Source organism: Dipteris shenzhenensis, chromosome 6 (assembly GCF_047967505.1).
Source record: "Dipteris shenzhenensis isolate YYH24624 ecotype China chromosome 6, Dip_SZ_1.0, whole genome shotgun sequence".
NCBI lineage: Eukaryota > Viridiplantae > Streptophyta > Polypodiopsida > Gleicheniales > Dipteridaceae > Dipteris > Dipteris shenzhenensis.
The window spans coordinates 9,582,182-9,609,238 of NC_141601.1; the positions used below are offsets into that span (position 1 = coordinate 9,582,182).

Below are 27,057 nucleotides of genomic sequence, written 5' to 3' on the forward strand. Positions count from 1 at the left end.
AAAACCATAAACTCCATCATGCATAGCAGGGACTAGCTACTATGACATCCCCACTGACGTCATCAGCGCCCAACAGTGGGTGTAGACCATAGTATAAAAATATGCTCTCACACATACAAATCCACACACCCACACATACTTGAGCATCCATTTATACAAAGTCTTCGTACTGAGTTTCTGTCGGCACTCCCGAGGTGAAGGGCAGACTCAGCCATGATGAAGGCTAGCACTAAAGGAGAAGGCTAATCAAAAGGTAGTCCAAAATGCTGATTGGCCCAGTACAACGAGATAGCTGAACAGAATCAGACTCAATAAAAGAATGCAAAAGCTGGTAATGTAAGTTGCTGACATTCAGTACCAGCTCCCAGTCTATAAGATCACCATGCTGATTGGCCCAGTACAACGAGATAGCTGAACAGAATCAGACTCAATAAAAGAATGCAAAAGCTGGTAATGTAAGTTGCTGACATTCAGTACCAGCTCCCAGTCTATAAGAGAGCACATGTGAGAACGCTGCTGGCCACCTCGACCAGAAAAAATTCACAGCTCTCTGCTCAAAAAAAAACAAAAAATATATAGTGCGAAGAGGACAAATTTACATTCTCACCAAAAAAAAAAAAGAGCCCCTCAACTTTCTACTGCCACAGAGTTACCTAATGGCAGAATATATGTGTAGTCCTTTTGCATCTCCCTTGTCTCCTCCTTTGAAGCTAGGATTATGTACGTTGTCCATTTCTTGGAAGCTTTTCCTCTGGGGTTTGCATGCAAACTCTTGTTTTATACCCTCCCATTTCAGCATCGAAAGCATTGGCCCCGTTAGGTCTGGTGCTGTTATTGATAGCTTCCTTAATCCCGCTTTGACATCTCCAATTTGATGACTTCCATCTCCTGCCTTGATGAAAATTGTAGTCTTCCATGTGTTCCATAACTTCTCTCTCATAAGGTCTTTGATGAAGGCTACAATGCCATAAAACTCTTCGCATGAAACATTTTAAAAAACAAGCCAACGTCTATATGATGGCACGTAAGTGAGCTATCCAATATTGGGCATATTGTTGTGACTGATAATCCTACTCTATCACGGGAAGTATTGGAACAATTTCAAACAAGTCCACAGATTGTTGATCTAGCAAGTGCCAATCCAATTTAGTGGTACCCTAAAAGATGGAGGGGCAAGTCCCAACCAGCTCAGTCGACCTTCACTGAATTAGAATTCATTTTACTAGATGCGGGCTTGTAAGAATTCTTGATCGCCTGCTCTTATCTCCCCATTCGTCATCCAGCTTCATCATACAACTCCTACATTTCATGTCCCACTTCTTGCTCACAAAGTCCGAAGGTGCACTTGTATACGAAATATGCATTTGTTTGTATGTAATATCACAGTGATTCCATGGAGAGGGGTGCCAAGTCTACGTGTTGATTCCTTTTCCTCTTTGTGGCCGAGGCCATGGAATATTTTCTACAGCTTGAGTCTACGCTCTCAAGCCGCCGGCCTTTCCGGCATGAGAGTCCCGATCTGACAAGAGGATGAGCTGCTAGACTCAGAGTGGGCGGACGACACAACTTTGTTTGTGGAGGGATCATTGGTGAGCCTTGATACAGTCAGGGGGAGCTTTGGCCATTTATTGCGAGGCCTCTGGAGCACAGATCAACTGGATGAAATTCGTCGGTTTCTTCACAAGCACGAGATTCACGCTGGGGGGCAGCCCTCGACGGTTATTATGGATGCTAGTGCAGGAAAAAGAGAATCACTGCAAACATCTAAAATTCAAGCACATTGGCAAAAGCAAGCAGTGAAGGAGGTCACTAGTGAGCTCACAAAGCTCTTCATACAGTGTGCAATACCTTTTCAAGTGGTGAAGACTGGGCCATGAGAGCTGTGAGCCGCATTGGGTATAATGGGAAGGGCCTACATATGAGACCTTGCAGACAAGAGAGCTAAGAAGACACAGGGAATGTGTGGAAGACCAAATGAAGTGTCACCTAGCTTCACACCATATCCACTCGCTTGGTAATTTTTCTTTTAGATTTATATTTGATATATTTTGCAAAAGAATAAAAATGTTTTTCCTACTGTTCACTTAAGTACATGGGGGGAAGGTCTAACATTTGAAGGTGGAACCCCTTTGTTGGGGTTACGAGCATTAGTGTCCCACTGAGTTATGACCTCCTTTAGGAGAGATATTGGAAATCACACTCCACCTGAGTACCCGATTTATGGGACCAATCAAATGCACAGATTGTATACCGACCTAGCAACCATTTAGGAGAATGTCTCCAAGCTTTGGGTGTGAGCTTGGAAGCATGCCAAAGAGACATGGAGATACAAGATAAGATAAAAAACTAGTGAGCTAAGTTATGGCTCATTTGTGACTTTAGAGTACGTCATTGGATAGTACAAGCTATTAGGTACCCAACAGTGAAATCAGAATTAAATTCTAACCACTTTGTATTTTTAGGGTTTTTGGGTGACATCGTGGCATGCTGACATGGCAGCCTCGACATGTGGCATAGCCACATGGCAGCTCACGGGACACATGGCAACTTGTGGGGACATGTGGAGAGCCATGCATGGACCATGGCACCACTTGTCACTGCAGGAACTACAGCTCCCATGCAGCCCATCAAAATCCAAGGGGGGCCAGCCCCCATTCTTAATTGGGTAGAGGGTGGGCTGAGCCTATAAAAGACGGCCTTTCCCCACACAAAATCCAATGTCCAATTCAGTCCCTCCTCCTCTCTCTTGATGCAGCAGCCCTCCTCCACCCTTTGGGGTTCAGCCAGTTTCTCTCCAGCATCTTCTCTCCCTACTGCAGCACTTTCTCTCCCTACTACAGCACACTCTCTCTCTACAGTTTCAGCTCCTCTTCTTCAAGGATCTGCCCCTTCTCAGTATTTCTGGAGCAGCAGCAGCTTCCCCTTTCCTTCTCCCCACCTGTGAGCAGCAACAGCATCCTTGTCTTTCTTGCTGCAGGCTTTCTCCCTCTTCTGCAAGCTTTCTCTCTCTAGAAGAACATACTCTCTCTCTACTGTTCCAGTCCCTTCTCCATGCAGGAAACAGCCTCTCTCTGCACCTTTGGAACTGCAGCGGCATCCCCTTTTCATCTCTCAGCTTGGGGGCAGCCATAACACTCTCTCTCTAAAAGTATAACCCCTTTCAGTATTTCTCTCTCTAGTCTACAGGGCATTTTCCTGAGTTTTTCTTACTCCAGTGGCCAGCCCCATGATCTCCCACCCAAGGGGGCTGCAGATGCGTCAAGGACTCCATCTCCAAAGGAGTCAAGTCATGAGGGGAGTCTGTAATTTCAAGTTTATCTCATTTGCAGCACATTTTCATGTTGATATTGCTCTCTTTCTAGGTAACTAGTGCTTGCAACTAATGTTGGATGGAAGTGATGATTGTTGCAAGCTTCCTCCTTGTGGATTGGGATGGCCAAAAGCTGATTCTCTATCAGCCCCAGCCTTGGAGTCTTTCTCTCTATATTGTCTATATCTCTCTACAGTTGTAACTTGTCCCCAAATCATCTGTCTGAGAGTCCTAGTCAATAACTAAGTTCTCAGTTTTGAAAGTGCTTGCACTTTGGTCTTGTATCTCCTATTTCAAGAAATAAAGTGAGCCTAGATAAGGGGGGAGGGGGAGCGGGGGGGGCGTCTTGACCCTCAACCATATTCCAATCTCTTTTTGTTGTCAGTAATTGTTAAGCTGTGTAATTCTGAGTTCAGCCTCCTCTGCAGTCTTTAAATTACAGCATTTATAGACGAGTTCCCTAAGATTGTGTGATACCATGTGCCTCGCATGGCCTTGATCTTTTGATCGAGAACCTAAGGAAGATACCTTGGATTGATGCCATCTTCTCCACAGCCCGCAATATCGTGAAGTTTGTCACGAAGAGACCTACAGTCCTCAGCATCTATCGGGCTTACAATGACCTTAAGCTACTAACACCTCCAGCCACAAGGTTTGCTTACATGTTCATAGTGGTGGAGAGGCTCGTGCGAGTGCACCACGGCTTGTTGCGCACAGTTGTGTCTCGGGAGTGGGGAGATTGGGATGATAGAGGTCAAGCAAAGTCTATCAAATTTGTCGACATGATCATGGATGAGTCTTGGTGGATTCAGGCGGAGGCATTAATCAAACCAATTAATCCTATCTACACGGTACTTCGCATCACGGACATGGAGGGAAGCACGTTAGGGCTCTTGTACGAGTTTATGGACAAGATTGGAGAGGCCCTCAACAGAAACACTTCCCTATCGCCTGACAAGTAAGACTTTTTACTTATGTAAAATTTTACAGTTACTAAATTGCAATTTGCTATCAAAGCTTATGGCTGAAATTTTCAGATATGTATGAATTTTGCATGCATGATGCATTCTTGTGGCATGATTTAGGGTTGAGTCCATCCGTGCTATATGGAATGAGCGGTGGAATTGGTTCCAATACCCAATCCATGGGGTGGCACATGTATTGCATCCCCTATAGCGTAGTCAAGAGCAATATGAGAATGACGAGTTAAAGGAGGGGATGCAACGGTATCTACAAAATTGAACGGGTGGTGATTTGGAGATACAACGAAGAATGGAGAATTAACTTCTATTGTTCCACAATCACAGCCTCTTTTTTTATCAACATAGTGCCTTTGCAGCATGACACCAAAACATTGTATACATTTCTCCTGCGTACATCTGACCACCCATCACACAATACAGTGCAGCCATACTTTTTCCATGTTTCCTTCAAGGGCTCTAGCTGCACTTCTATGCATGATTTTTCCCGCTTTAGCTCCCGTGTCCGCAAAGCCTCAGATGTAGGGCCATCCCACTCGCATCCAATGCAGCTGATGGCCCTCATGGTCCTCCTCCATTGATTTGTCTTGGCCACATGAAAAGGAATGGCACACCGTATGAACATCCGGGTGAGCTCCCTAGTTGCCTCTGCAATTGCTTGCTTTTGAAATCCTGCTTGGATGCTAGCCCTTTATACAGTATTTATTGGAGGGGTGTCTTGTGAATGTGATACATCACCTAGCAAAGGAGTCCTCCTTGCATGCACACCCGGGGTAGAGGAGGGCAAGGTAGAGCAGGCTGCAGCTCCAAACAGATGAAAACGCAGCAGGCGAAACGCAGCGCGGCGGAAAAAAAAAACAAGTCGCGGCCGGGTTATAGAAACCTTGGAAAAAACAAAAAAACGGAAACGTTTCCGAGGACGTTTCTGAAACGTTTCGGCGTTTCGCCCAGGCCGAAACGGCGTTTCTGGAAACTATGATTGTTGGGTAACTTTCTCTGGGCAGGTTCGGATGGCACACTTAGGCTAAGGCAAGCAATGGAAGCTCAAGAAAAAATGAGCTGCTATAATGAAATTGCTGCAACAATGAATGAAGGCTCAAGAGAGAGCCAACATAACAAAACCCTAGGGCTCAATGTCTTAGCTGGAAAAAGTGTCCTAACTGTCCTAAGTTGTACATGTAGTAACTGTACCAACTAATTGTGACTAGGCCTACAAGGCACATACCAAGGAATGAGTGGCACCTACGGATAGCCCATATAATGGCCTAGACTAAGTGTCCTAACTGTCCTAAGCGGTACATGTACTAACTCTACCAACTGACCTAACTAACTATGACTAGGCCTGCAAGGCACATACCAAGGAATGAGTGGCACCTATGGACAGTCCATAGAATGGCCTACAAACTCCCCTCCATGGTATGGGCTGAAGTATCCTGGACACGGCTCAGAATACATGAATATCTAATGTCATGGTTGCACATGTTTATCCTGTAGGGATAAAGCAACCTGTGACTGTACAAAGTACAACAGATCAAGTCACAAAAGTTACTAAGTTTAAAGCTTGCCAAAAAGATTCAAACTTAGGTCGAGGTAGAGTCTTCATAAAACGATATGCCAAGTTGTTTTTAGTGGGAACATAAAACAACTTAATATCACCTGCTGATAATCTCTCTAACATAGTGATAATGAGTCTCAATATGCTTTGTGCGACAACCAAAGTACTCTGACTATCACTGTACATGACGGTAGGAGCAGTCTGACATGCATAAAGATCTGCAAGTAACTTCCAGAGCCAAACACACTCCACTGTAGCTATAAAAGATGCTATGTACTCAGCTTCACAGCTAGAAGTAGCAACTGTAGTCTGCTTCTTGCTGAACCAAGAAATGCATGAAGTACCAAGCATGAAACAGTTGCCACTATGTGACACATAGGTGTCCGAACAGCCAGCCCAATTACTATCATTAAATCCATGCATAACAAGTGAAGAATCGGCCTCATAAAGGAGGCCCAAATGCTGAGTGCCTTTGAGATACCTAAAGACACGCTTCATGGCCTGCCAATGGTGCGTAGAGGGGTTGTGCATATATCTGCTTAACTGTGAGACAGCATACTGAAGATCGAGTCTTGTATGGCATAAGTAAATTAAACAATCAACTACTTGCTATTAGAGAGTAACATCACATGCACCACTGCCATCCTTAGAAGAGAAGTGAAAACCAGGCTCTAATGGTGTGGATATTGGCTTGCAAGTTGGACACAAATTGAGCTCCTGTGAGCTTCCCCTCCCTACCGCCGCTCGCTCTACCTCCCCTTAGCTCCTCCCCCCGCCACGACCACCTCCGTTCCCTCCCTTCCCTCCCCCTCCGCCCTCGCCCCTCCCCTCGCCTCGCCTCGCTCTCGCCCCCCCCCCTCGCTGTTCTCTCTCGCCCGCCGCTCCGCTCCAACCCGCCCCCCTCACTGTTCTCCCGCCCCGCCCCGCCGCGCCGCTCCATCTCCCCTCACCCCCGCCGCCCCCTCCCTTCGCCTCTACTCCCCCCTTCTCCCCCGCTCCTTCTCACCTCACCCTCGCCGCCCCCTCCTTACGCCTCCACCCCCCCCCTTCCCCTCGTCTCAGCCGCCCTCTCACCCCCCCTCCGCTCTCATCCACTCCGCCCCCCTCCGCCCCACCTCGCTTCACCCCTCCCCCCCCCTCGCTTCGCCTCACCCCCTCCCTCCCCCGCTCTGCCTCACCCGCCGTCCCCTCTCACCTCACCCGCCCCCCCGCCTCCATTCCGCTCTCCCCGCCCCCCGCTTTACCTCTCCGCCCCCGCCACCCCCCCTGCCCTCCCGCGCCCCCCCGTTTTTCCCCGCACCCCGATCCCTTCACCCCGCCCTCCGCTCCAACCCCCCCCGCCCCCTCACCCCGCCTCGCCCGCCTCACCCCCAGGCTCCACCTCCCGCTTCGTCCCCCCTTTTTGGGGTGGCAGCCTGTTCATACTCCCCATCGGAAGCTTGCAGTTAGTCTTGGCGGTATGGCGGCCCCCTGCCCGGATCCGGAGGCCCAGTCGGACCCTCCCTCTCCAGATGCCTACCGCGTTATCCTGACAGAGCGACAGTCATCTCGTGTTCAGGAGGTTGCCATTGACTTTGCGCGTACCTCTGTTTACGGTAGAGTCATTGGTCACTCCCCCTCCAGGTTAGCCATCAGGGACTGGCTCCAGTCCACTCTCCTGCTAGAGGATGGCCATATTGAGGAGGTGGCCCTTATGGGAAGGGGCATCTTCTGGCTCAAACTCTCCACTGAGAAAGCTGCGAGCAACCTGATTGCCAGTTCCCCCACCTCGGTGGATGGGAAGATTATCATGATAGTCCCGTGGTACCGAGGATTCAGCGCAGCGGAGTTCGATGCTCGGTTCCGCATACCTCGACACCCAGTGACACTTGTTTTTCCAGGGCTTGCTGCAGAGTTGCGCCCGATTGTCAGGGACTTGGGCTCCCATTTTGGCTGGGTTATGCACGACACCTTTGCCGACGCGGTGACCACGGCAGGAGCCCCCCGAGTCCGAGTGGCGGTGGCGGATCCTGCGACTCTCCCTGCTGTGATCGAGATTGTGACAGGTGCCGGCAGTATCACCCAGAGCATGATAGTCACCGGACAGCCAGGTCAGTGCCTGCGGTGCCACGGCTTTGGGCACTTGGCGGCTGCTTGTCCACGTTTCGCCAGCTCGTCTCGACCTCCCCCGCCCCCGACCCCTCCGCCCCCACCCCCACCCCCTGGACAGCCACGTCAGGAGGAGCCGAGACAGCAGGAGTCGGGTCCAGAGGTAGTGGGCGGTTGGACCGAGGTTAAAAGGAAAAGGGGAAAGAACAAGAAGACTTCGGATAAAGGCAAGGAGGCAGAGGTTACCCTTCCTGCAGCAGCACCCCAGAGACCTGTCAGGCAGCCGCCCCAGGGGTCTGGGAGAGCTTCTTCTTCGACGGCAGCCCGCCCTCCACAGCCTCAGTTCCCCCTCTCTCCCGTTCCCCCGCCCCTTTCCTCCCCGCCCCAGCCCCCTCCCCAGTCTCCCCCCCCCCCCCGTCGCCCGACCCGCAGTTTCAGCCCCCGCCTCCTCTTCCTCAGTCTTCTCTTCCTCCCTCTCAGCCCCAGCTCCAGCTGCACCCCCATCCCCCCCCCCCCTGGTCCCCCTCGCCTCTCCCTCAGAGTTAGCTGCACCACCGGCTTCCCAGCCGTGTGCAGCCCCCGCTCCACCTCCTCCACCTCCTCCGCCAGTCGCCTCCGTGGAGTCAGAGCTGCCTATCCCTCAGCCTCCTCCCCCTCCCCCCTCGCTGGCAGGACACCCGGAGTCTACACCACCAGTGGAGCAGGCTTCCCTGCCCCTCAGTGGTAGACTCAGTTGGGTCTCAGCTCCATGAGAGAGAGCTTCCGCGAGACTTCTACAGATCTGGCCCCTGGGACTACCTGGATGTGGCCGACCTTGGGACCTTCCCGGCTTGTCTCGACATCAGTATTTTCCTGCTCCGCAAAGGGGCGGATGGGAGGATTGGTGCCTTGGCTCCCAGGGATGGCCCTAGCTTCGCTTTCACGTTCCTCAGTGATGGCACCGAGACCTGGACAGACAACTCGGTTTGGGAGGCTCTCAGAGAGCAGACGCACGCCCAGGTGTGTTCCTGGATAGGCCCGTCCGGTGGGCAGCTCCTCGAGACTCAGTGGTCCGAGGGCGACGTGCGCTTGCGGTGGCGTTGCGCCGCCAAACGCTTCCGACTGATAGTGATCCTCCGACCTCCCCTGTCATGGCCTCTCCCCCAGGATGTCAGAGCTTGGTCCCAGCAGAAACTCCGAACCTTCTACGGGATGACCTCTTCAGAGATCTCGAGCTGGCTCGAGAAAGCATTTGCTCATGGCACCAAAGGCCTCTCGCCTTTGCTGAAGGTGTTGAAGAACGGGCAGGACGACCCCGTCTCCCCCTCCAAACCTTCTCATAAGCGGCAGCGCCTCCATTCCGATACGTCTGGTTCTTCTTCGACTTCGACCGCGAGCAGACAGTTGTTCGCAGCCCCCCCTCCCTCTCCATGAGCTTACACCTCGTATCCTGGAATGTGAACGGGTTTCACTCCTCTGGCACCCGTGGTCCCAGGAAGCTCATTTTGCGGCAGGAACTTCAGCCTGCAGTGATTGGTCGTTTGGATGTACTTCTGCTCCAGGAGCACAAGCTTTCTGTGGCTCATTCCCGTAGCTGCGGGAAGATTCTCCCTGGACGGTCCTACACTTATTGGGAGCCCTCGATCGGCGCTCAGGGGAGGAGTGGGGGTGTCTGTACTTCCGTGTGCGAGCAGTTAGCCCAGGGAGTTTTTGGTCACGGCACGTTGATTCCTGGCCGAGCCCTTTGGGTAGGCCTGGACTTGGAGGGATCCAAAATAGGCATCCTCAACATTTATGCCCCCACAGACCTCCGTTGCAGAGCCACCTTCTGGAGGACACTTACAGGGATTCTTCCAGACATGGATTCCTGGATTGTTGGAGGAGACTTCAACAACCTGGAGACCCTGGAGGACCAGCAGGGCAGAGGCCCGGAGTTCACAGGTATGGCCCAGGCAGAGCAGTCAGCTTGGGACTCTTTCATCTTCGAGACGGGAGGGAGGGACAGTTGGAGAGACCCGTCCTTCCGGCGTTGGCACGGGAGCCTGGACTTCTCTTGGGGCTTCCGCAGGGAAGGAGGCAGACTCCTGGAGAGGCTTGATAGATTTTATGTCAGTGACTGGGCCATCAGCAGAGGCGGCCAGGCGGGTATAGTTCCAGGGACGACACTCTCCGATCATGCGCCTGTGCTCCTTTCCTTAGATTCGGCAGCCCAGACCCTCCCCTCCCGATCATGCAGGATTCCCGACTCCATCTTCTCGAGGGTGGACGTGCGCAGCAGCATATGCAGTCTTTGGGACAGAGATTGGGGGGTGGGCGTGGATCTGGTAGACTCAGTCGCACACGCTCTGCAGGAGTCTAGCCAGATCTGCCAGCTCGCAGCTTTACAGGTTCGACAGGATTGGTGGGGCAGAGAGAGAGCTCTTCGGAGGGACCTCGCCTCCATTCAGCGACTCCAGCAGGCTTCCCCGGGTTCGGAGGAGCTGCGGATCCAGGCCCTTCGAGCCAGAGCCCTCCTGGAGGAGACATTCCAGCGTCGTTCCGAGTTTTCCTTTCACGCCTCTCGCTCCTTTTGGGCCCGAAAGGGTGACCGGATGTGCAAGGAGTTCTTTAGGACGCATGGCCAGAGAGCTGCAGGTGATCAGCTTCGGAGTCTCAGGACAGCGGAGGGTCACATCGTTACGGATCCAGGGGAGGTCCTGGGGTTGGCCACGGACTTTTACAGGACCCTCTTCCAGCAGGAGCCGCTTGCCCCTCGTGCCAGCCGTGCCCGTGAGGAGGTGTGGAGGCACATTCCATCCCTGGTCCAGCCTAGCATGCAGGCGACGTTGGCGCCTTTCACCTCGGATGAGATGTTGGAGGCCTTGATGGCTATTGATGGTCAGAAGTGCCCAGGTGAGGATGGGCTATCCCGAGCTTTCTTCACCTCCTTCTGGGACCAGATCCATCAGCCCCTCCTTGCAGCTCTGCAGGGGATTTTCAGCAGCGGTCGGATGCCAGAGAGCCTCTCCTCGGGACTGATTTGCCTCATCCCGAAGGGAGGAGATAGACAGGAGATTCGCCAGTGGCGTCCGATCACTCTCCTTACCTCTGCCTACAAAATCCTCGCCAAGATGATCAGTGCCAGAGTTCGGCCTCTACTTTCAGACCTCGTCCATGACACTCAAACAGGCTTTGTCCAGGATCGCAGTATCCTGGATAACGTCTTCACCTTTTCAGAGGCGGCGGAGTGGGCTCAGCACAGCGGATCACACCTTGCCATTCTACTTCTCGATTTCGAGAAGGCCTACGATCGCGTGGATTGGTCCTTTTTGGAGGGGACTCTGGAGCGGCTAGGTTTCCCGGCAGGTTGGATTCAGGGTATCTCAGCTTTGTACAGGACAGCGTCTAGCAGAGTCATCATTGGAGGCAGGTTGGGCGAGCGCTTTAGCTTGGAGAGATCAGTACGTCAGGGCTGCCCCCTGGCTCCTTACTTGTTTCTCTTCTTCGCCGAGGCCATGACTTACTACCTTCGGGCGAGGTCCACAGGGCTCAGGGGTATTCGCCTTCCACTCCGGGAGGACACGGAGCTCTTGGACTCGGAGTACGCAGATGATACAGCCCTTTATGTCCAGGACGACGAGCGGATGCTAGAGAGGGTGCGGATGGCCCTGGAGGTTTTCTGCTCGGCCGCTGGGGCGAAAATCAATTGGAACAAATCCGTTGGTTTTCTCACAGACCCTGGGGCGTGTTCTCAGTGGGGGCGATTTTTGGGCTTCAGATGGATTCCACGTGGACAGACAGCTAGATACCTTGGCTTCCAGGTTGGCCTAGACATCACACCAGCTCAGCAGTTTCTCCCGGTGCTAGATTCCATCCGACGGAAGCTGGCTTTCTGGAGCACTGCTAAGCTCTCTCTTGCAGGTCGTGCCTTGGTAGTCAACCAGGTCCTCCTAGCCACGGCTTGGTATGTGGCTTCCTGCTGGTGCTTCTCGAGATCCAGCGTGGCACAGCTCAGGAGGTTGGTTCGGAACTTCCTTTGGTCTGGGGAGGATGGTCATAGAGATATCAGAGCCAGGGTTGCGTGGCAGACAGTCATTCTTCCGCAGGCTGAGGGTGGCCTGGGGGTCATTGATCCAGAGCTTCAGAGTCAGGCCTTGTTAGGCAAGCTTGTCATTCGCGGTTTGACCCCAGGGGGGCAGACGTGGAAGATGCTACTTCAGCAGGGAGTCGGCTCTTGTGTCCCACGCCGAGGTGGAGATTGGCTACCGTCCTTCAGGTGGATCTTCACCTCCGCCCCGCTCACTCAGCCCCGTTCCCCTCTAGTTCGTAGCCTCCTCATGGTCTGGAGGCGGCTCCGTCTCAGTCTCATTCAGTCCCCTCCCAGCTGTCAGGAGGAGATCGATCGCCAGCCGCTTATCTGGAACAGTCAGGTCAGAGATGCCGAGGGCCTTCAGTTGGGGGAGAGATCACATATCAGGTGGGACGGTTGGATGAGGGGCCCAGCCCGATCCCTGCGTGTTTGGAGGGATACGTACAGACATCTAGAGATGACAGATCTTGCAGACGCAGCTGGAGGTGCACGTGGAGCCCAGGCGAGACGCATGGAGATCGACGGAGCGATCCCAGCGGCTTGGTTGGCCCCACCTGAGCCCCAGATCATCATGCCTGGTGACACCCGATGGCTGGGACAGTTCACCCCCCGTGGCATTCCACTGGTGATCGCAGGACGTTTGGATGACTCTTCTATTTCCTTCTTCGCGGTTTCTGGGGAGGGACGACTCAGGACAGAGGGTGCGCTCATCGACCCCCTACTCCCGTGGCAGAGGGTTCGGGTCGTAGGCCTCTTGGGGAAGGTCTGGCATACCGACCCTAGCATCGAGCAGGACCAGGTGCAGCTCTGGCGTCTTTGGCTTTGGGAGGGGCGGGCCTTGGCAGAGCTTGATTGGGATCCAGGAGAGTGGTGGTGGCCAGAGATTGTGACAGGTCAGGGGCCGACCTCTTTCTTCGCCTACAGTACGACTTTGGGCAGGCGAGTTCTCGGGAGGATGCAGAGCCGCCCCCCCACCCAGCGACCCAGCTGGTACGCACAGGGTCTTTCCAGGTTCTTTTTACAGGCATTCTGGAAGGCCTTGTGGGAGAGTTGGCGGCCACAGAAGATCTCATACTTCCTGTGGCTTCTTGCCCACAAAGGTCTTCCAGTGGGGAGCTGGCTGAGGCAGATAGGCCAGGACGGATGTTGCCAGATTTGCCATGCGGATGAGGAGACACCAAAGCACTGCCTGTGGAGCTGCACTCGCGCCCAGGAAGTGTGGAGGTGGACTTTTGGGATTCTTACTCGCGCAGCACCAGAGCTAGGATTGATCACTTGGGGCGCGTTCTGTTGGTGCAGCACCGCACCTGGTCTTCATCACTTTTTTGAGGCATGTCAGCAGGACCCCACTTTCCTTGTCACACAGGGCACGTGGGGACCGCTCGAGGGTGTCCCACAGCACCTAGCAGAGGCTGACACAGGAGTCCGGGGGAGGCAGCCAGTATGGGAGATTATTAGCAGCATTACAGGGTGGCACATCTTGACCTCGCGCTGCGCGCAGATCCTCGGTGGCACCTCCTTATCGACTGCCCAGATCATGGCGGAGATTTGGAGTGAGATTATCCATACCCTCAGAGGCCAGTGGGACCAGATTCAGGGAGACTCCCGGGCCGGTCAGGAGAAGCGGAGACGCTTCCTCCGGACTTGGGACACACAGGGCCTCTTCTTCGAGCAGACTACGCAGGGCCTTCGGTGGCACTACTCACCACCCCGATGGCTGTTCGTTCATACTCGTTTTCTCCCTCCGTGAGAGGATGGTTTTCTATTTTGCTACCTTTTAGGGCTGTGTCCGATTTGTGACCGCAGCCGTCAGCTATAAGCTGACCCCTTGTATCTTGTTCTCAAAGTAATATAATTAGCACTGTTTTTTCGGAAAAAAAAATATTGGCTTGCAATCCTCAAACTGCCAATATACTTGGATTGTGACATCAAAATGCCCCCCTCACTGCTAGCAAATTGAATGCCCAAATAGTAATGCAAAAGACCAAGATCAGACATAGCAAATGTCTTCTGCATGTCAAGCTTAAAAGCTGCAATTTGTTCAACACCACGTGTCCTAGTCACAAGCATGTCATCCACAAAAAACACTAAAATCAGTAAATCTGTCTCTCTCTTGCGGATGTAAAGGGTAGCCTCTGTAGGGCTGTTCTAAAAGCCAAGTGTGAGCAAATGAGCATGCATCCTGGAATACCAAGCCCAAGGTGCTTGCTTCAATCCATAGAGGGCTTTCTTTAAGCAGCATACCTGACTTTCAGAACCTTGAACCTCAAAGCCAGGAGATTGGGAAACATAGACCTCTTCCTACAAATGCCCATGAAGGAAAGTTGTCTTGATATCAACCTGATGTACCTCCCAATGAAAGTAGGAAGCAAAGGCAATATTCCACATCACAGTAAATCCGCCCAAGTATTCATCCATTGATTGAGTGGGCTTCTGCTGCAAGGCACACAGCTCTCTCCACAAACCATCAGCATCTCTAGTGCAAACAAACCGAGCAACAAAGGCAGCCCTCACCTCAGCATAGTTCGAGTTCTTTTCGACACCCTGCCCATCATGAAAATCAGCAACAAAATTCTGCAACCATGTACATGCCTCTCCCACAAGGCAGAACGTCAATATCTGTAGCAGCACCTCATGGCATTTCTATCCTTGATCAATGCTGTGAACTCCATACTTTCAATGAATCTCTCTGGGTTGTCATTAGGCAGACCATAAAAACGAGTAAAATCCTGAGCGATGCTTCCTGGGTTTTCTTGGACTGCCCTCAAGCAACATAGCATGGCTCTAGTCTGACCAAACTTCTTCACTCAAATGGTCTGCACCCATTGAATCATCACACTGACAAGCCCACAGACATCAAAATCTCAGGCCAAGACAATTTAGACCTTAGGCCCCACACACAAACTTCATGCAGGGCAATTAACGCATGAACGCCCACATATGACCACACTATCAACCCAATTCCATTACATGGATAGTCACCTGACTCACAACAAGATGGAACCCACACATGACAACGTAATCACATGACAACGGATAATAATGATAGACACAGATCATTCAAAAACCAACACCATGTCACATTGAATACCATGATGCTCTGGAGTGCCTAGTGCACCCCACACTGCAACTCATCCTCTCCCATAGCAGTCCCTGCAAAACATATTTTCATAACTTCAAATATTTACATCAGCTCATAATCACTTGCAAAAGAGCACCCACTAAATCCTAAAGCTCTCAGCTACACTAGCTGTGTACATTTAAGTGTCTATCCCTTACATACACGCGATGCACAAAAGCCTTCTACTTTTTTAGCCTATCAACGTCACGAGATTGGGGGGAGTAGTTCCCCACGAAGATCGAATTATACTGCGACCACCTCTTGAGAGTATCGGAGAACCCAGTATCTCGAGCACAGGCAAGTCTCACACGCCTTGAGGATTGCCATCGGACAGATGCGGCTCTTATCCCATTGGCTGAGGATCGAGGTGGGGAGAGCCATAGGTACGCCTAGAGAGCAGCGGATCTATATATTATGTAGGTTGAGAGAGGTGGAAACAGAGGCACATTTCTTGTGTACTTGCCCAGTTTACTATGAGATCCGAGGAAGATACAATTGTCTCTTTCAAGAGGGGTACTTTTTTTGGCCTCTCTCCTGAATAATTCACTTCCATAACCAAGTCTATGTTGGCCTCTATTTGATGGAGATGCAACGACATTGAAAGACCCTGTTGCGTCAAATCAAACAATAGGAAGGGACAATACCACGGGACACCGAGATGCATCAAGCTCAACGACACGTCAGGGATTTCTACACTTTCAAGTCTATCCCTATACACAGTGGAGTAGAGAAGGAGATAGATGATATATGAGGGCAGCATGAGTTAGTGGGATGAGACAAGTTACAACAAGGAGAGGCGTAGCCTGTCATGACAAGAGAAATGATTATTTAGTTTATTAATAGTCATTAAAACGTGTTGGGCGCCAAGTTGATGGTGCAGTATATGTTTGTATTTATGATCGATCAAGCGGTGTAAATAGTACACGAAACTATGCAACATTGGCCAATGACTATTAATAAATGTGCACACACGTGTCTAGGCCCTAGGGGCAATAGGAAAGGGAAGGGTGCATTAGAGTGCATGGAATGGTACGTGCAAGGGTCATAGGGTAACGGTAAGTCTAAGTGGAAGATGGAAGTTGAGTGATCTCAATAGACATTGATGAAGGGGCACCCCCCTTCATTGTGATCATTCATAGCAGTCTCTCTACCACATTGCATTCATCCACCATCTCTCTCCCACCTTGCATGTACCTAGGTCAAAACAAGAAACAAGTACTCTCACGAGGGTGCTCTTCCCCCATTGGAGGACCAATTGGCATACAAATTCTGCATGCACACATTTGCATTCTTGAAAAGTTTAAAACTTCACATTTGGTATCAGAGTAGCAACAATCCACCGCTGGAATGAGAAGAGAGAAAGAAGAAGCGAGCAAACAGAGGCGAGCAAGCAGATAGGCGGTGTAGAGGGGGAGAAAGAAAGAAAGTTTATTGAAGTCTTTGGAAGACCAATGGGTCTATGAGAGTGTGAAAACCTGGTACAAACGAGCTGTGGTGGTGGAGCTACTAGACAAGCATCCACACCAATGCAAAATGCAGAATGGTAGTACTAAGTCCTAAGTATAACAAAGTCATGTCGGTGGTCGACATCAGGGTGGATGAGACAATGGGGGCATGAAATCGACGATAGAGTGATGTCGACTACTCACAGGTGCAGCCCTGGCACGTCTCCTGGTCATAGCTCTGCATCCAACCAGGGCTATTGTGACCCCTGTCAGTCGGGCTCCGACTCTAAACAGGGAGGGGATGTCCCCAAGTGTGATCTGTGTGTCAACCCTCTGTCTGAGCTATCGGGTCATAGGCTCCGGGTCACGGTCATATCGAAGCGTTGTCTCGTGGGGGTCCATGTGATCTGGCTGAAAAAACTCCATGATAGAGCTCTGAGAGGGATCAGCCAAGGAAAAACTCTGCTCATGTCTATGTGCTCAAAGTATCCTCTTGCGGTGTCTGAGTACCTCATGAATGAAACCTGCTAAACATCACTGGTCTGGGTAGTAGAGGAATCGGGCCAAAATCCCATAGCTATCTCTGAAGAGGCAGTAGAAACACCCTTGGATCTCATAGTAAACATGACACCTGAAGATGAAGTGCTCCTCTGTCTCAACCTCCTGCATATCACGTAATTAATGGGATATCTCAAGGTGTATGCCCCAGGCACACCTTGGGTTCTATGTGTGTGCTAGAGGCACAGTTAGGTGCCCATAAGCACTGTTAGGTGGTGGTAGATGCCACATAGGATGATTGAGAGATTCTAGGAGCTAATTGAGGAGATGATTGAGGAGATGACTGAGGAGATGATTGTGGAGCTTGGTGGCTCATGTAGAGGTGCCTACATATGGACCTCACCTTTCTTCATTCCATAAGCAAGCAAGCATTCTCATTTCGTGTTCAGCTTCATGCTTTCCTTTCACTTCTTCAACGGTAATGTGCATATGCCCGTCTCCCTAGGTAGTCGTTCATCTCTGCCGCTCTCAATACGAAGTCTATGTGAAGAGACCCGGAACTGCCCAAGAGAGATCCTCAGTGAGTGGGGTCAATAAATCTGTGTGTACCCTGGGGGGTTAATGAAACCCTCCACTATGATATGTAAGAAGTGATCTCTATGAAGCTAAGCTTCACTGGGAGTTCACTCAGTCCCAACTAGGTCCGAAATGTGTGTAGTTGTAATAGATCCTCACGGATAACCTGGTTGACCTTGTGTGATAGGAGGGGAGAAAACGGAGCATCCATGCTAGAGGTAGTCTATCCATGTGGAGCCCCAATCGCTCAAACCATTTCTCTGTGCGTGCATACCAATACCTCTTGTCCCCTCCTGATGCAAGTGCCATCGAAGAGGACAGTGCTAGCCATGGTAACTTGCTATGCCCAGAAGTGTAATTCCCATACTCCCTGACACGGTACAGGTACATGATAACCTGAAATGCAACATCTAGCTGTAATGGGGGTGACCCAAACTCAGCCTGAATGATCTGGTGAGGAACAAATGGCTTACCACGAATCATCCGTGATAACATGAGAACCTGTAGCCACTCTGTATCCGACAAGTCTGGCCCCCAACATGGGCTACCGTACATCCCCGTTGGACGCACCAAGGAGTTAAAAAGCAACCCTTGGTCCGTGGATCCTAAAAGTGCGAGCGGAAGCACTGCCTCTCTAGTATGGCCAATGAAGCATATCCTCTGCTCAAGCATGCCTGCATCGCGGGTCTCATAGTGAAGATGGGTCCAGAAAAGACAACCCCAAGATAAGTGTATGATGAAATTATCTCAACAGGTGACCCATCAAATGTGAACTCCTCCTGGCACATGACGGTCGAGATGTACTGAAGATCATAACCTTGGTTTTACCCAGGTTGACCTTCAAATCATGAGACTCACAAAAGGACTGTAGTGTGTCAAGGTGTCTCTCGAGCCCCTCTGCAGAGGAAGACAAGAGAACCATGTCATCTGCGTAAAGCAATATCCGGATCATTTGTTTCAAATTTGAGCTGACGGCAAGCAACGTACAGGATAGAGAGCCATACGGGCAAGCGGTGTACGAGATGGAGCCGTACGAGCGGACAGCGCATGAAAGAGAGCCGCATGGACAAAGCCGCACGAGCAATAGCAAGGCGCCGAACCAGGGAAGTTTTCTGAGCAGGACGAATCTGAAAATCGAATCTTGGATTTCTGAATTCGAAGTTGTTCTGCACCATGCTCTTCCCGCGCCTAAATTTAGAGGGTCTAGGACAAGGGCTTTCTCTGAAAATTCTGCTCTTTGGACTAGGAATGGGGTGTCTTGACGCCCATGCGAATGCGCCCTTAAAACCCTTAAACCATGAAGAAAACGAACCCCCCATTCCCCCTAACGAGAAGTCAGTTTGAAACGAGGTTTTAAGGGGGTGATCCACTCATCAAGTACCCCCCTATAAAGGTGTCTAGAGCTCCGATCCACCCATCAAGTACCCCCTATAACGGTGTCTAGAGCTCCGATCACTCAAAACAAGCAGGCCAAATTGAGTGTACCAGCTTACAACAAAAAAACAAGAAAGAAAGCCCAAAAGAGAAGGAAGACAATCTCATTTCAGGTGGTTTTTCAACACAAGCAAAGCGGGAATCGGATAACTACCACCGACTCTATAACACTTGACTTTTGCTGTAAGATAAACCTCTATTCTGAGATTACACTAAGTCATTTCCTCTCTTAGTAAAAGGAAAGAATGGAAGGGGAGGGTAGATATGACAATGAACTTGTCCCTTTTCCTCCATTACCTGAAGGAGAGAGAAAGAGAGAGAAAGGACACCTTTGCCTCCTCTTGAGAGGATAGATTAGGTGAGAGTTACACACAAAAGTATGATAACCCACAAATAGATTTACCTTCGTCTTTCCTTCAAGAACCTCTTGATTGTGAGTTCTCCTTTGGTAATGAAAGAAGAAATGAGGCCACCAAAGAACAAGTCGATGAGTTTACACCTTCAACTCAAAATCCCGCACACATGGATTATAATCCAAGTGCAAGAGGAAGAGAGGAGTATTTAGAAACCCTAACCCTGAAAGTAAGATACGAGGTTGAAATATTCAACCAAACCACGCTTAAAGACCTCACTAAGCTGGCTGAAATAGCTGAGAGGAAGTTGAATCCCCATAAACCCTTCAACAAAGGATCTAAGACCAACAACATACCCACATTTAGAAAACCAAATCACTATAAGAAAAATAAAGGGAAGGGTAAAGCTCTTGTAAGAATGTGAAGAGCCAATCACGTCTTGGATAGGTGCCATTCCCTTCTATGATGAATGAAGAGAAGAAGAGTTTGATTATGAACGAGGAAATGATTCGGATATAAGAAACATAAGCCAGGGCACATATGGCATACCTGTCATGTTCTCTTGGCTAAAATTGTCAAGACGAATTCCATAAAAGGAAAAGCTAAGGCATCCAAGCAGGAGGGTCACGCCTCTACCTCATCATCCTCAAAATCTACCGTGACAATTGAGCCAATAGTGAATGTTGTCCATGCAGCCAATACCTTTGGGCCTCATGACCATTTTAAGGCGTATGGGTTCGTAAATGGACAGACAATAGTAGTTCTCCTAGATGATGGATGTAATTATGACTTAGTGAGTGATAGATTGGTAAAATTCTCCATCTTAAACCAAAACCTATCAAAAACATGTCTCTCTCAGGTGCTTTTAGGGGCACATAATGAAGAAGACACATGCATAGTATGGAATATCCCTTTTCGTATACAAAAATATAGTGGTCGATTTCCTTGTAGCTTCATTACAGGACATTGACATGATTCTAGGTAAACCATGGCGGTATGATTTCAAACCTGCTATTCATCCTCATACTCATTATTGTTGCTTTGTACATAAGTATGAAAACATACGGATCATAGGGGTGTATACAATTCCATTGATTACTCCTACCCAAGCAAAAAGATTGGTAAAAAGAGGGGTAGAGTGCACTCTTGTTTACATGCGGGATTGAAGAGACCTTCATATTTCAAAAGAAGATCAGGTAAGAAATGAGTTTCTTAGAGCTTATAGGATCAATTTTCTAGAGATGACTCATTCAAATTGCTATGGAGAGAGAAGATGATCATGCCATAGAGTTAGAACCATAAGCTTCTCCTCCATGCAGAGCCCCATACAAGATGGACAAGATAGAAATAGAGGAGGTAGAAAAACAAATTGAGAATCTATTGCAAAAAGACCTGATTCAACCAAGCAGTTCTCCATTTGGAGCACCTGTATTATTGGTCAAGAAGAAGGATGGATCATTCGTATGTGTATAGATTACCGTGCTTTGAATACAAACTTACGATTAAGAACCGGTATCTGATTCCAAGAGTGGATGATTTATTGGATATGCTTAAAGGCACTAAAGTTTTTAGTAAATTGTATTTGAAATCTCGTTATCATCAACTTCGGATGAAAGTTGGAAAGGAACATAAGACTGCTTTTCACACTCTCACTTGACATTATAAGTTTCTGGTCATGCCTTTCGGCCTAACTACTACTCCAGTAGGCTGATGAATTCTAGTTCTGTGACCCTACTTGGAAGAATTTGTCATTGTCTTCTTTGACGACATTCTAGTTTTCAGCCAGAGTGACAAAGAGCATAAGGATCACCTTGCTAAGGTGATGGAGCTACTAAGGAAGGATCGATTGTTCCTCAATACCAAGAAGAGCGAGTTCTAATAGAGTGTTTGGGACACATTGTGCCTGCTGGGTATGCTGAGGGAATTCGGGTTGACCCTAAAAAGGTCAAGGCCATAACTGAATGGACAAGACCCAAAAATATAGATGAGTTGAGATCCTTCCTAGGGATGTGTAGTTATTGTCGTACCTCGATTGGGACCGTGTTGATGCAAGGAGGGCATCCCAATGCTTATGAGAGTAGAAAGCTTCAAGGGGCTGAATTGAAATATATCACATATGAGGAGTTATTGGCAGTCATTCATGCTTTGAAGTTTATCTACATGGTTCTGCTTTCAAGATTAAGAGTGACCACCAAAGTCTCAAGTACTTATTTTTTCAACCCATTGTTTCTTCAAGACAAATCAAATGGGCTGAATGTATTCAATCCTTTGGGCAACCAAATATTAAATATCAACCAAGGAAGGAGAATTTAGTAGCCGATGCTTTGAGTAGACAGCTCCAAGTTAATCACATTTCTGTGATCAAGGAGAAATCACTTGGAACAATGGTTGAAGCGTATCCTTTGGATGAGGCAATTTATGAAAGATTCAGCATACTGGGTTTGGAGAGTTGGAGGCCTATTCCATCGTGGATGGATACCTATTGTTGGGACATGCCATATGTGAACTCAAAACATTTCGGCATCTAGTCATGAGTGAGTTACATGCGTGTCGATACTGTGGACATAGAGGTATTAGAGGGACCATTGATAATATTGAGAGATATACCTTTGTAAGACTAGAATATATCCAATCGTACAAATTAAATTTTTGGTTGTTCTAAAGTCCAAAAATCTACACAAAAAATATATGTTTTTTTTTTTTAAACAAAAGGAAGACATCTTAGCAAGCAAAACAACACTTATGTCGTCATCAGTGCCCAAGCATAAGTAACTATACTGGGTTTCTAAAGATCCGTGGAGTCTCTTGGGTGGAGATTCTTGTCAGACGTCATCTTTTCTGAACATTCTATTATGCCGTTGTTGGGCTGTCAAAAAGGCCAACCATTGATGCTTCCATCGATAATATTGAGAGATACTTCCATTGGCCTAAACTTCGCAAGGAAGTTTATGTTGGAAAGTAGAGGACAAAATCACTCACTCCTCACACTCCCGATCGCAGCTCAAACAACACTCAAAGAGATAGAGAGAGAGAGAGAGAGATAGCAGAACTCAGATATATTCCTCCACAATGTGTGGGCTGACAAAAGCTCAAAGGTGAGCAGAAAAACCAGCAAAGGGATGCTGTACAAAATGGCCGAGTACTCTCCTCTCTTCCTAGCACACTTGCCGGGTGCAAGGGTAGTCAGTACTAGTGATGGAGAATGAAGTGGGGGAAGGGGGGTTTATATAGATGGGCAGCAAGCCCACAGACTGGCCGACTTGACCAGTTGGTTTCAGCAAGCTGCACCAACCCCTGAAGGGGCCGACCCCCTAGTCGGTTTCTGGGCCAGCCTCCTGGCCTATATAAGGCCCCATATGCTGGGCCTTTGGGCTGCTGCTGGCTGGTACAAGTGCTACAGCATATGCCCCCGCATGGGCCCATGCTGGCCCAATCTTCCACACAGGGTGCTGCCACAGATCTGGCATAGATCTGCCTCCAAACAGCCAGATACTCTCAGCCCTCATCCCCCTATATATAGTCTCCTGCCCCCTTGTCCCCTCGAATCGGGGGCTCACAGGTGGGGCAGTGACATTTCTAACAGTTTCAGCCTTCGTTCAACAATGTGATGTATGTCAGCGCATTAAATTTGACACAAGTTAGACTATTGGTCTTTCGCAGCCTTTTCCTAATCCCTCTGAAAGGTGGGAATTACAATGGCCAGTTTGAGCAGATTTTCACTGTCATAGATAGGCTAAATAAACAGGCTCATTTTATTCCCTGCAAAAAGGAGTTGTCTGCTTCTAAAGCAGCAAGGTTATTCATTAGGGAAATCTTTAGGTTACATGGATTACCAAATCTATTGTCTCCGATAATGATGGCCATTTCATTAGCAACTTTGGACAGCCTTATTAGAGAATCTCGGAACCACACTGAAAATTTACTAGAACCTTCCATCCTCAAGGAGATGGACAAAGTGAGAATGCTTATCAAACCATAACTCCTTTACTTCGAGCTTACGTCCATGACCAACCTAGAAGGTGGCCAGAATTCTTACCCGTGTTTGCTTATAATAACACTGTACTACTTCCACCAAGAACCCCATTCGAAATCATGTATGGGCAATCTTTACCCACTTCAATAACACACTTGGGGGAGCAAATTGTTGCTGCTGGCCAGTTTGCTGAGAATATGTCACAGGTTATTGAGCCGGTAAAAGAACATATCAAGAAGGCCAAGGGCCAACAGTCCAAGGCAGCCAATAAGAAGAGAAAAGAAGTTTATTACAAGGAGGATCATTGGGTTTTACTGAAGATTGATTAAAGAAGAATCAAGTTAGTGAGAGGAAGTACACAACATGTCAAGTTAGCACCAAAGTTTTATGGTCCATTCCAGATTTCAGCAGCCTTATATCCAAAAAAAGGATTCCAAGCATATGAGTTGAAATTACCAGCCCACTGGCGTATGAAGAATATCTTTCGTGTGAGCAATTTGAAGAGATACCATGGCGATACTTCTGCGTTTTTGGATATTCAGCATCAAGAGGAACCTGAACTTGAAGATGCAACAGATCATGTACCATCAAGAGAAGAGTACCGGTGGAAAGAAGAGAGATATATATTTGCTGAAGTTTTAAAACCAGCCAGCTAGTGATGCACAATGGATGGAAGAAGAGTTTTTTACATATTTTTCACAAATACTCGCAGATTAAAGAGGCAATGCAATTGTAGAAGTAAAAAGAGAAAGTGCATGTAAGAGAAAGAGACTAGAGATAATCCAGAAGAGGAATTCCACTCATTCAAGCAGGAGGGAGTGTCATGACAAGAGAAATGATTATTTAGTTAATTAATAGTCATTAGAACATTATTATTGTTGGGTGCCAATTTGATGGTGCGGTATATGTTTGTATTTATGGTCAGTCAAGCAGTGTAAATAGTACCGCAAAACTTTGTAGCATTGGCCAATAATTATTGATAAAGATGCGCGCACACACGTATATATCCTAGGGGCAATAGGAAAGGGAAGGGTACATTAGAGTGCATTGAATGGTAAATGCAAGGGTCATAGGCTAAGGGTAGGTCTAAATGGGAAGATGGAACTTGAGTGATCTCAAGGGACATTGATGAAGGGGCACTCCCCTTCATTGTGATCATTCGTATCATTCTCTCTACCACATTGCCTTCTTCCGACATCTCTCTTCCACCTTGCATGTAGATAATAATAGGAAACAAGTACTCTCACGAGGGCACTCTTCCCCCATTGGAGGGCCATTCGGCATTTAAATTATGCATGCATTGCACACATTTGCATACTCGAAAAGCTTGGAACTTCACACAGCTAGAGATGCAAGGGGCTCACAGACACACACGGTGCAGAAAGAGACCAAAGCATGCATGATAGAGATTAAGCCCATCATTGTTCTACTCGCTCGAGCAAAGAAGTTACTCTCGATCTGGCCCATCGGATACAAAGATCACCGGGACCGTGTCCCCCGCCACAGCAAGAGACGACCTGGCAGACAAAGATATGAGACATTTTTGCAGCTCACGGGAGAGCCACCATGGCACCTAGCTATGTGTTGTGACTCTCAGATTGAGTACTAGTTTTGGGTTGAGTTTTGAGTTCAGTTTAGTATAGTACTCAGCAGAGGGCCTTAGCAAACCCTTTGCATCTGCCCATGGCTTGTATAAGTCACTCTCGTACATTGTCTCATAGGCCCACAAGGCCTCCCAAAGACTGTAATACATCTCTCTCTCTCTCTCTCTCTCTCTCTCACAATTATAAGCTACGTACGCAGTACAAACAGTTGAGAGCAATGTATATAAGCTCAAACGCACATTCAAATCACTGCATGACAAGTGCATACACATTCCAAGGCTTGATGTTTGAGCTATGCATTCAGCTTGTAAGCTAATCACTCTCAAACAGACATTGTGCTTTCTTTCCAAAAACTAATTTAATATGTTTCTTGCATGTGTTTCTCTCTTGAAATTGCAATTTCCTGTACCATTCAACTTTACGCTAACCTGGGTAGGTTAGCCACCACAGCTTGGAAAGATTCATAGAGCAGGGTGCTAATTTTCAAACTGACACAGATACTTCCGCTGCAGTCTCCAAACATATATTTGATCCAGTTGAGGCGCTAAGAGGGGCGAGATGTGACATAACTACTGTCATTTCATTACTGCAAACCAACCTTCATCCCAATCTAAACCAAGCCACTGCAAATCACGCAGCACTGCTTCTTCAGATTCACGGGTAGATCTCTCCAAATCTGTGTCTTCAATTCGAAGAATAAATTTTCCACCCTTGGATCTGGACAGCGCAAAACGAATATATAATCGTCATATGCCAGCCCATACGCCCTAGATAACAATTCAATCATTCAAAGGACTTTCATTAGCTCGCTTGAAATTCCTTTTTCGACTGAAAGTTTATTTCTATACCAGGTGCTGAATTTGCATGCATGCGACACAACTTTGAGAACAGCACATACTTTTCAGGCATGCTTATTCAAATTTCGACAGTCTATCTGGAACAGTAGCTCACAATCCCACAGATGAAACGAGAGCAAACGCACATAAGATTATAATAGCAGAAAAGCAAGAGGACCAGAAGACAATAGAAGTTGCCGAATGATATGGTGAGTTGTGATTGATGGGTAAATTCAAAAGAGTGTCGTGCCCAGATACGTACTTGGCAAAGAGATAGTTAAAGAGGGCAGTCCGGGCTCCGCCCACGTGAAGGTTGCCGGTAGGAGAAGGAGCGAAACGCACACGGACGCTGGGATTTTCGTGCGAAAGGGCATTGAAGGAGCGATTGCTGCGGGAGGAAGCCTGGATGGGGGAGGTGAAGGGGGAGGAAGGAGGGGGAGAGGAATGCTTGAGGAGGAAGAGATGAGGAGGAAGGAAGGCAAGCTGATGGGGGAAGCGAGCAATGGATGGGCAAGAAGATGGATGAGGCTTGAGCAAGTGATAGGACGGGGTGAGCCAGTTCATGCGAGCTGCCATGGCTCTCTAGTACACTATTCCCAGCTCGGATTTCAGAGATTGCTTTCCCCTTCTATTTCCCACCCTCTTGGAATGGCCTCCTCTACAACTTTCCAATCCAAGGAATGGATGCTTCACCCCCTAGCCCCCGAACCCCCGCGTCAGAGCCTCCCCGAGGTGCCACATGTCAAGCCACAATTCGAACCCCGTAACTCTCATCGCTTGCCCAATTCCCCCCCCACCCCTTGCCCAAGAACACTTGGGCAGGAAACTCAACACTCTGCATGTTCAAGTCATCACCAGATTAAATGACTTCTACAGGCCTGTCCGCCTCATAGGACAAAGTACACTCAAAATCAGTGTCTCATACAAGCCGCCATGGCTAATGCAAGGGCTCGCTAGGGCCCTTGCCCAGAATCCAAAACTCAAATCCTGAGATAACCAAAAGATCTATGTAACATGCCCCCAGAAAACCTGAGGAAAGAAGATGGCTCTCACCCCTCCTTGAGTCTCTACTCTTTATTTGGACTGTCTGAATTTTATTATTGTGAAGCGTTAGAAAGAGAGAGGAAAAAAATTCAAGGAGAATTGCATACCAGCCTAACTTTACCCTAGGCATTAAGCAAGAAATATGTGGATGGGACATGAAATGAAATAGGCTCTCTTATGTAACAACGATTA

General features: G+C 48.7%; 1 protein-coding gene across 2 annotated transcripts in view; it reads right to left on the reverse strand.

Moving 5' to 3' along the window:
* Positions 1–26,480, reverse strand: part of ERS (glutamate tRNA synthetase) — a 49,023-nt gene extending 22,543 nt beyond the window's left edge. Inside the window, exons 1-2 of one of the 2 annotated variants that reach the window (XM_087376019.1) lie at positions 26,084–26,480; positions 25,584–25,702 (exon numbers count right to left, since the gene is read on the reverse strand). In XM_087376019.1, the coding sequence (XP_087232145.1) occupies positions 25,584–25,702; positions 26,084–26,397 (433 nt within the window). In that variant the 5' untranslated portion in view covers positions 26,398–26,480. Of the gene's footprint in view, positions 1–25,413; positions 25,703–26,083 lie in introns of both variants that reach the window. The other variant, XM_087376020.1, reaches the window with a different exon arrangement.
* Positions 26,481–27,057: the final 577 nt, after the last annotated feature.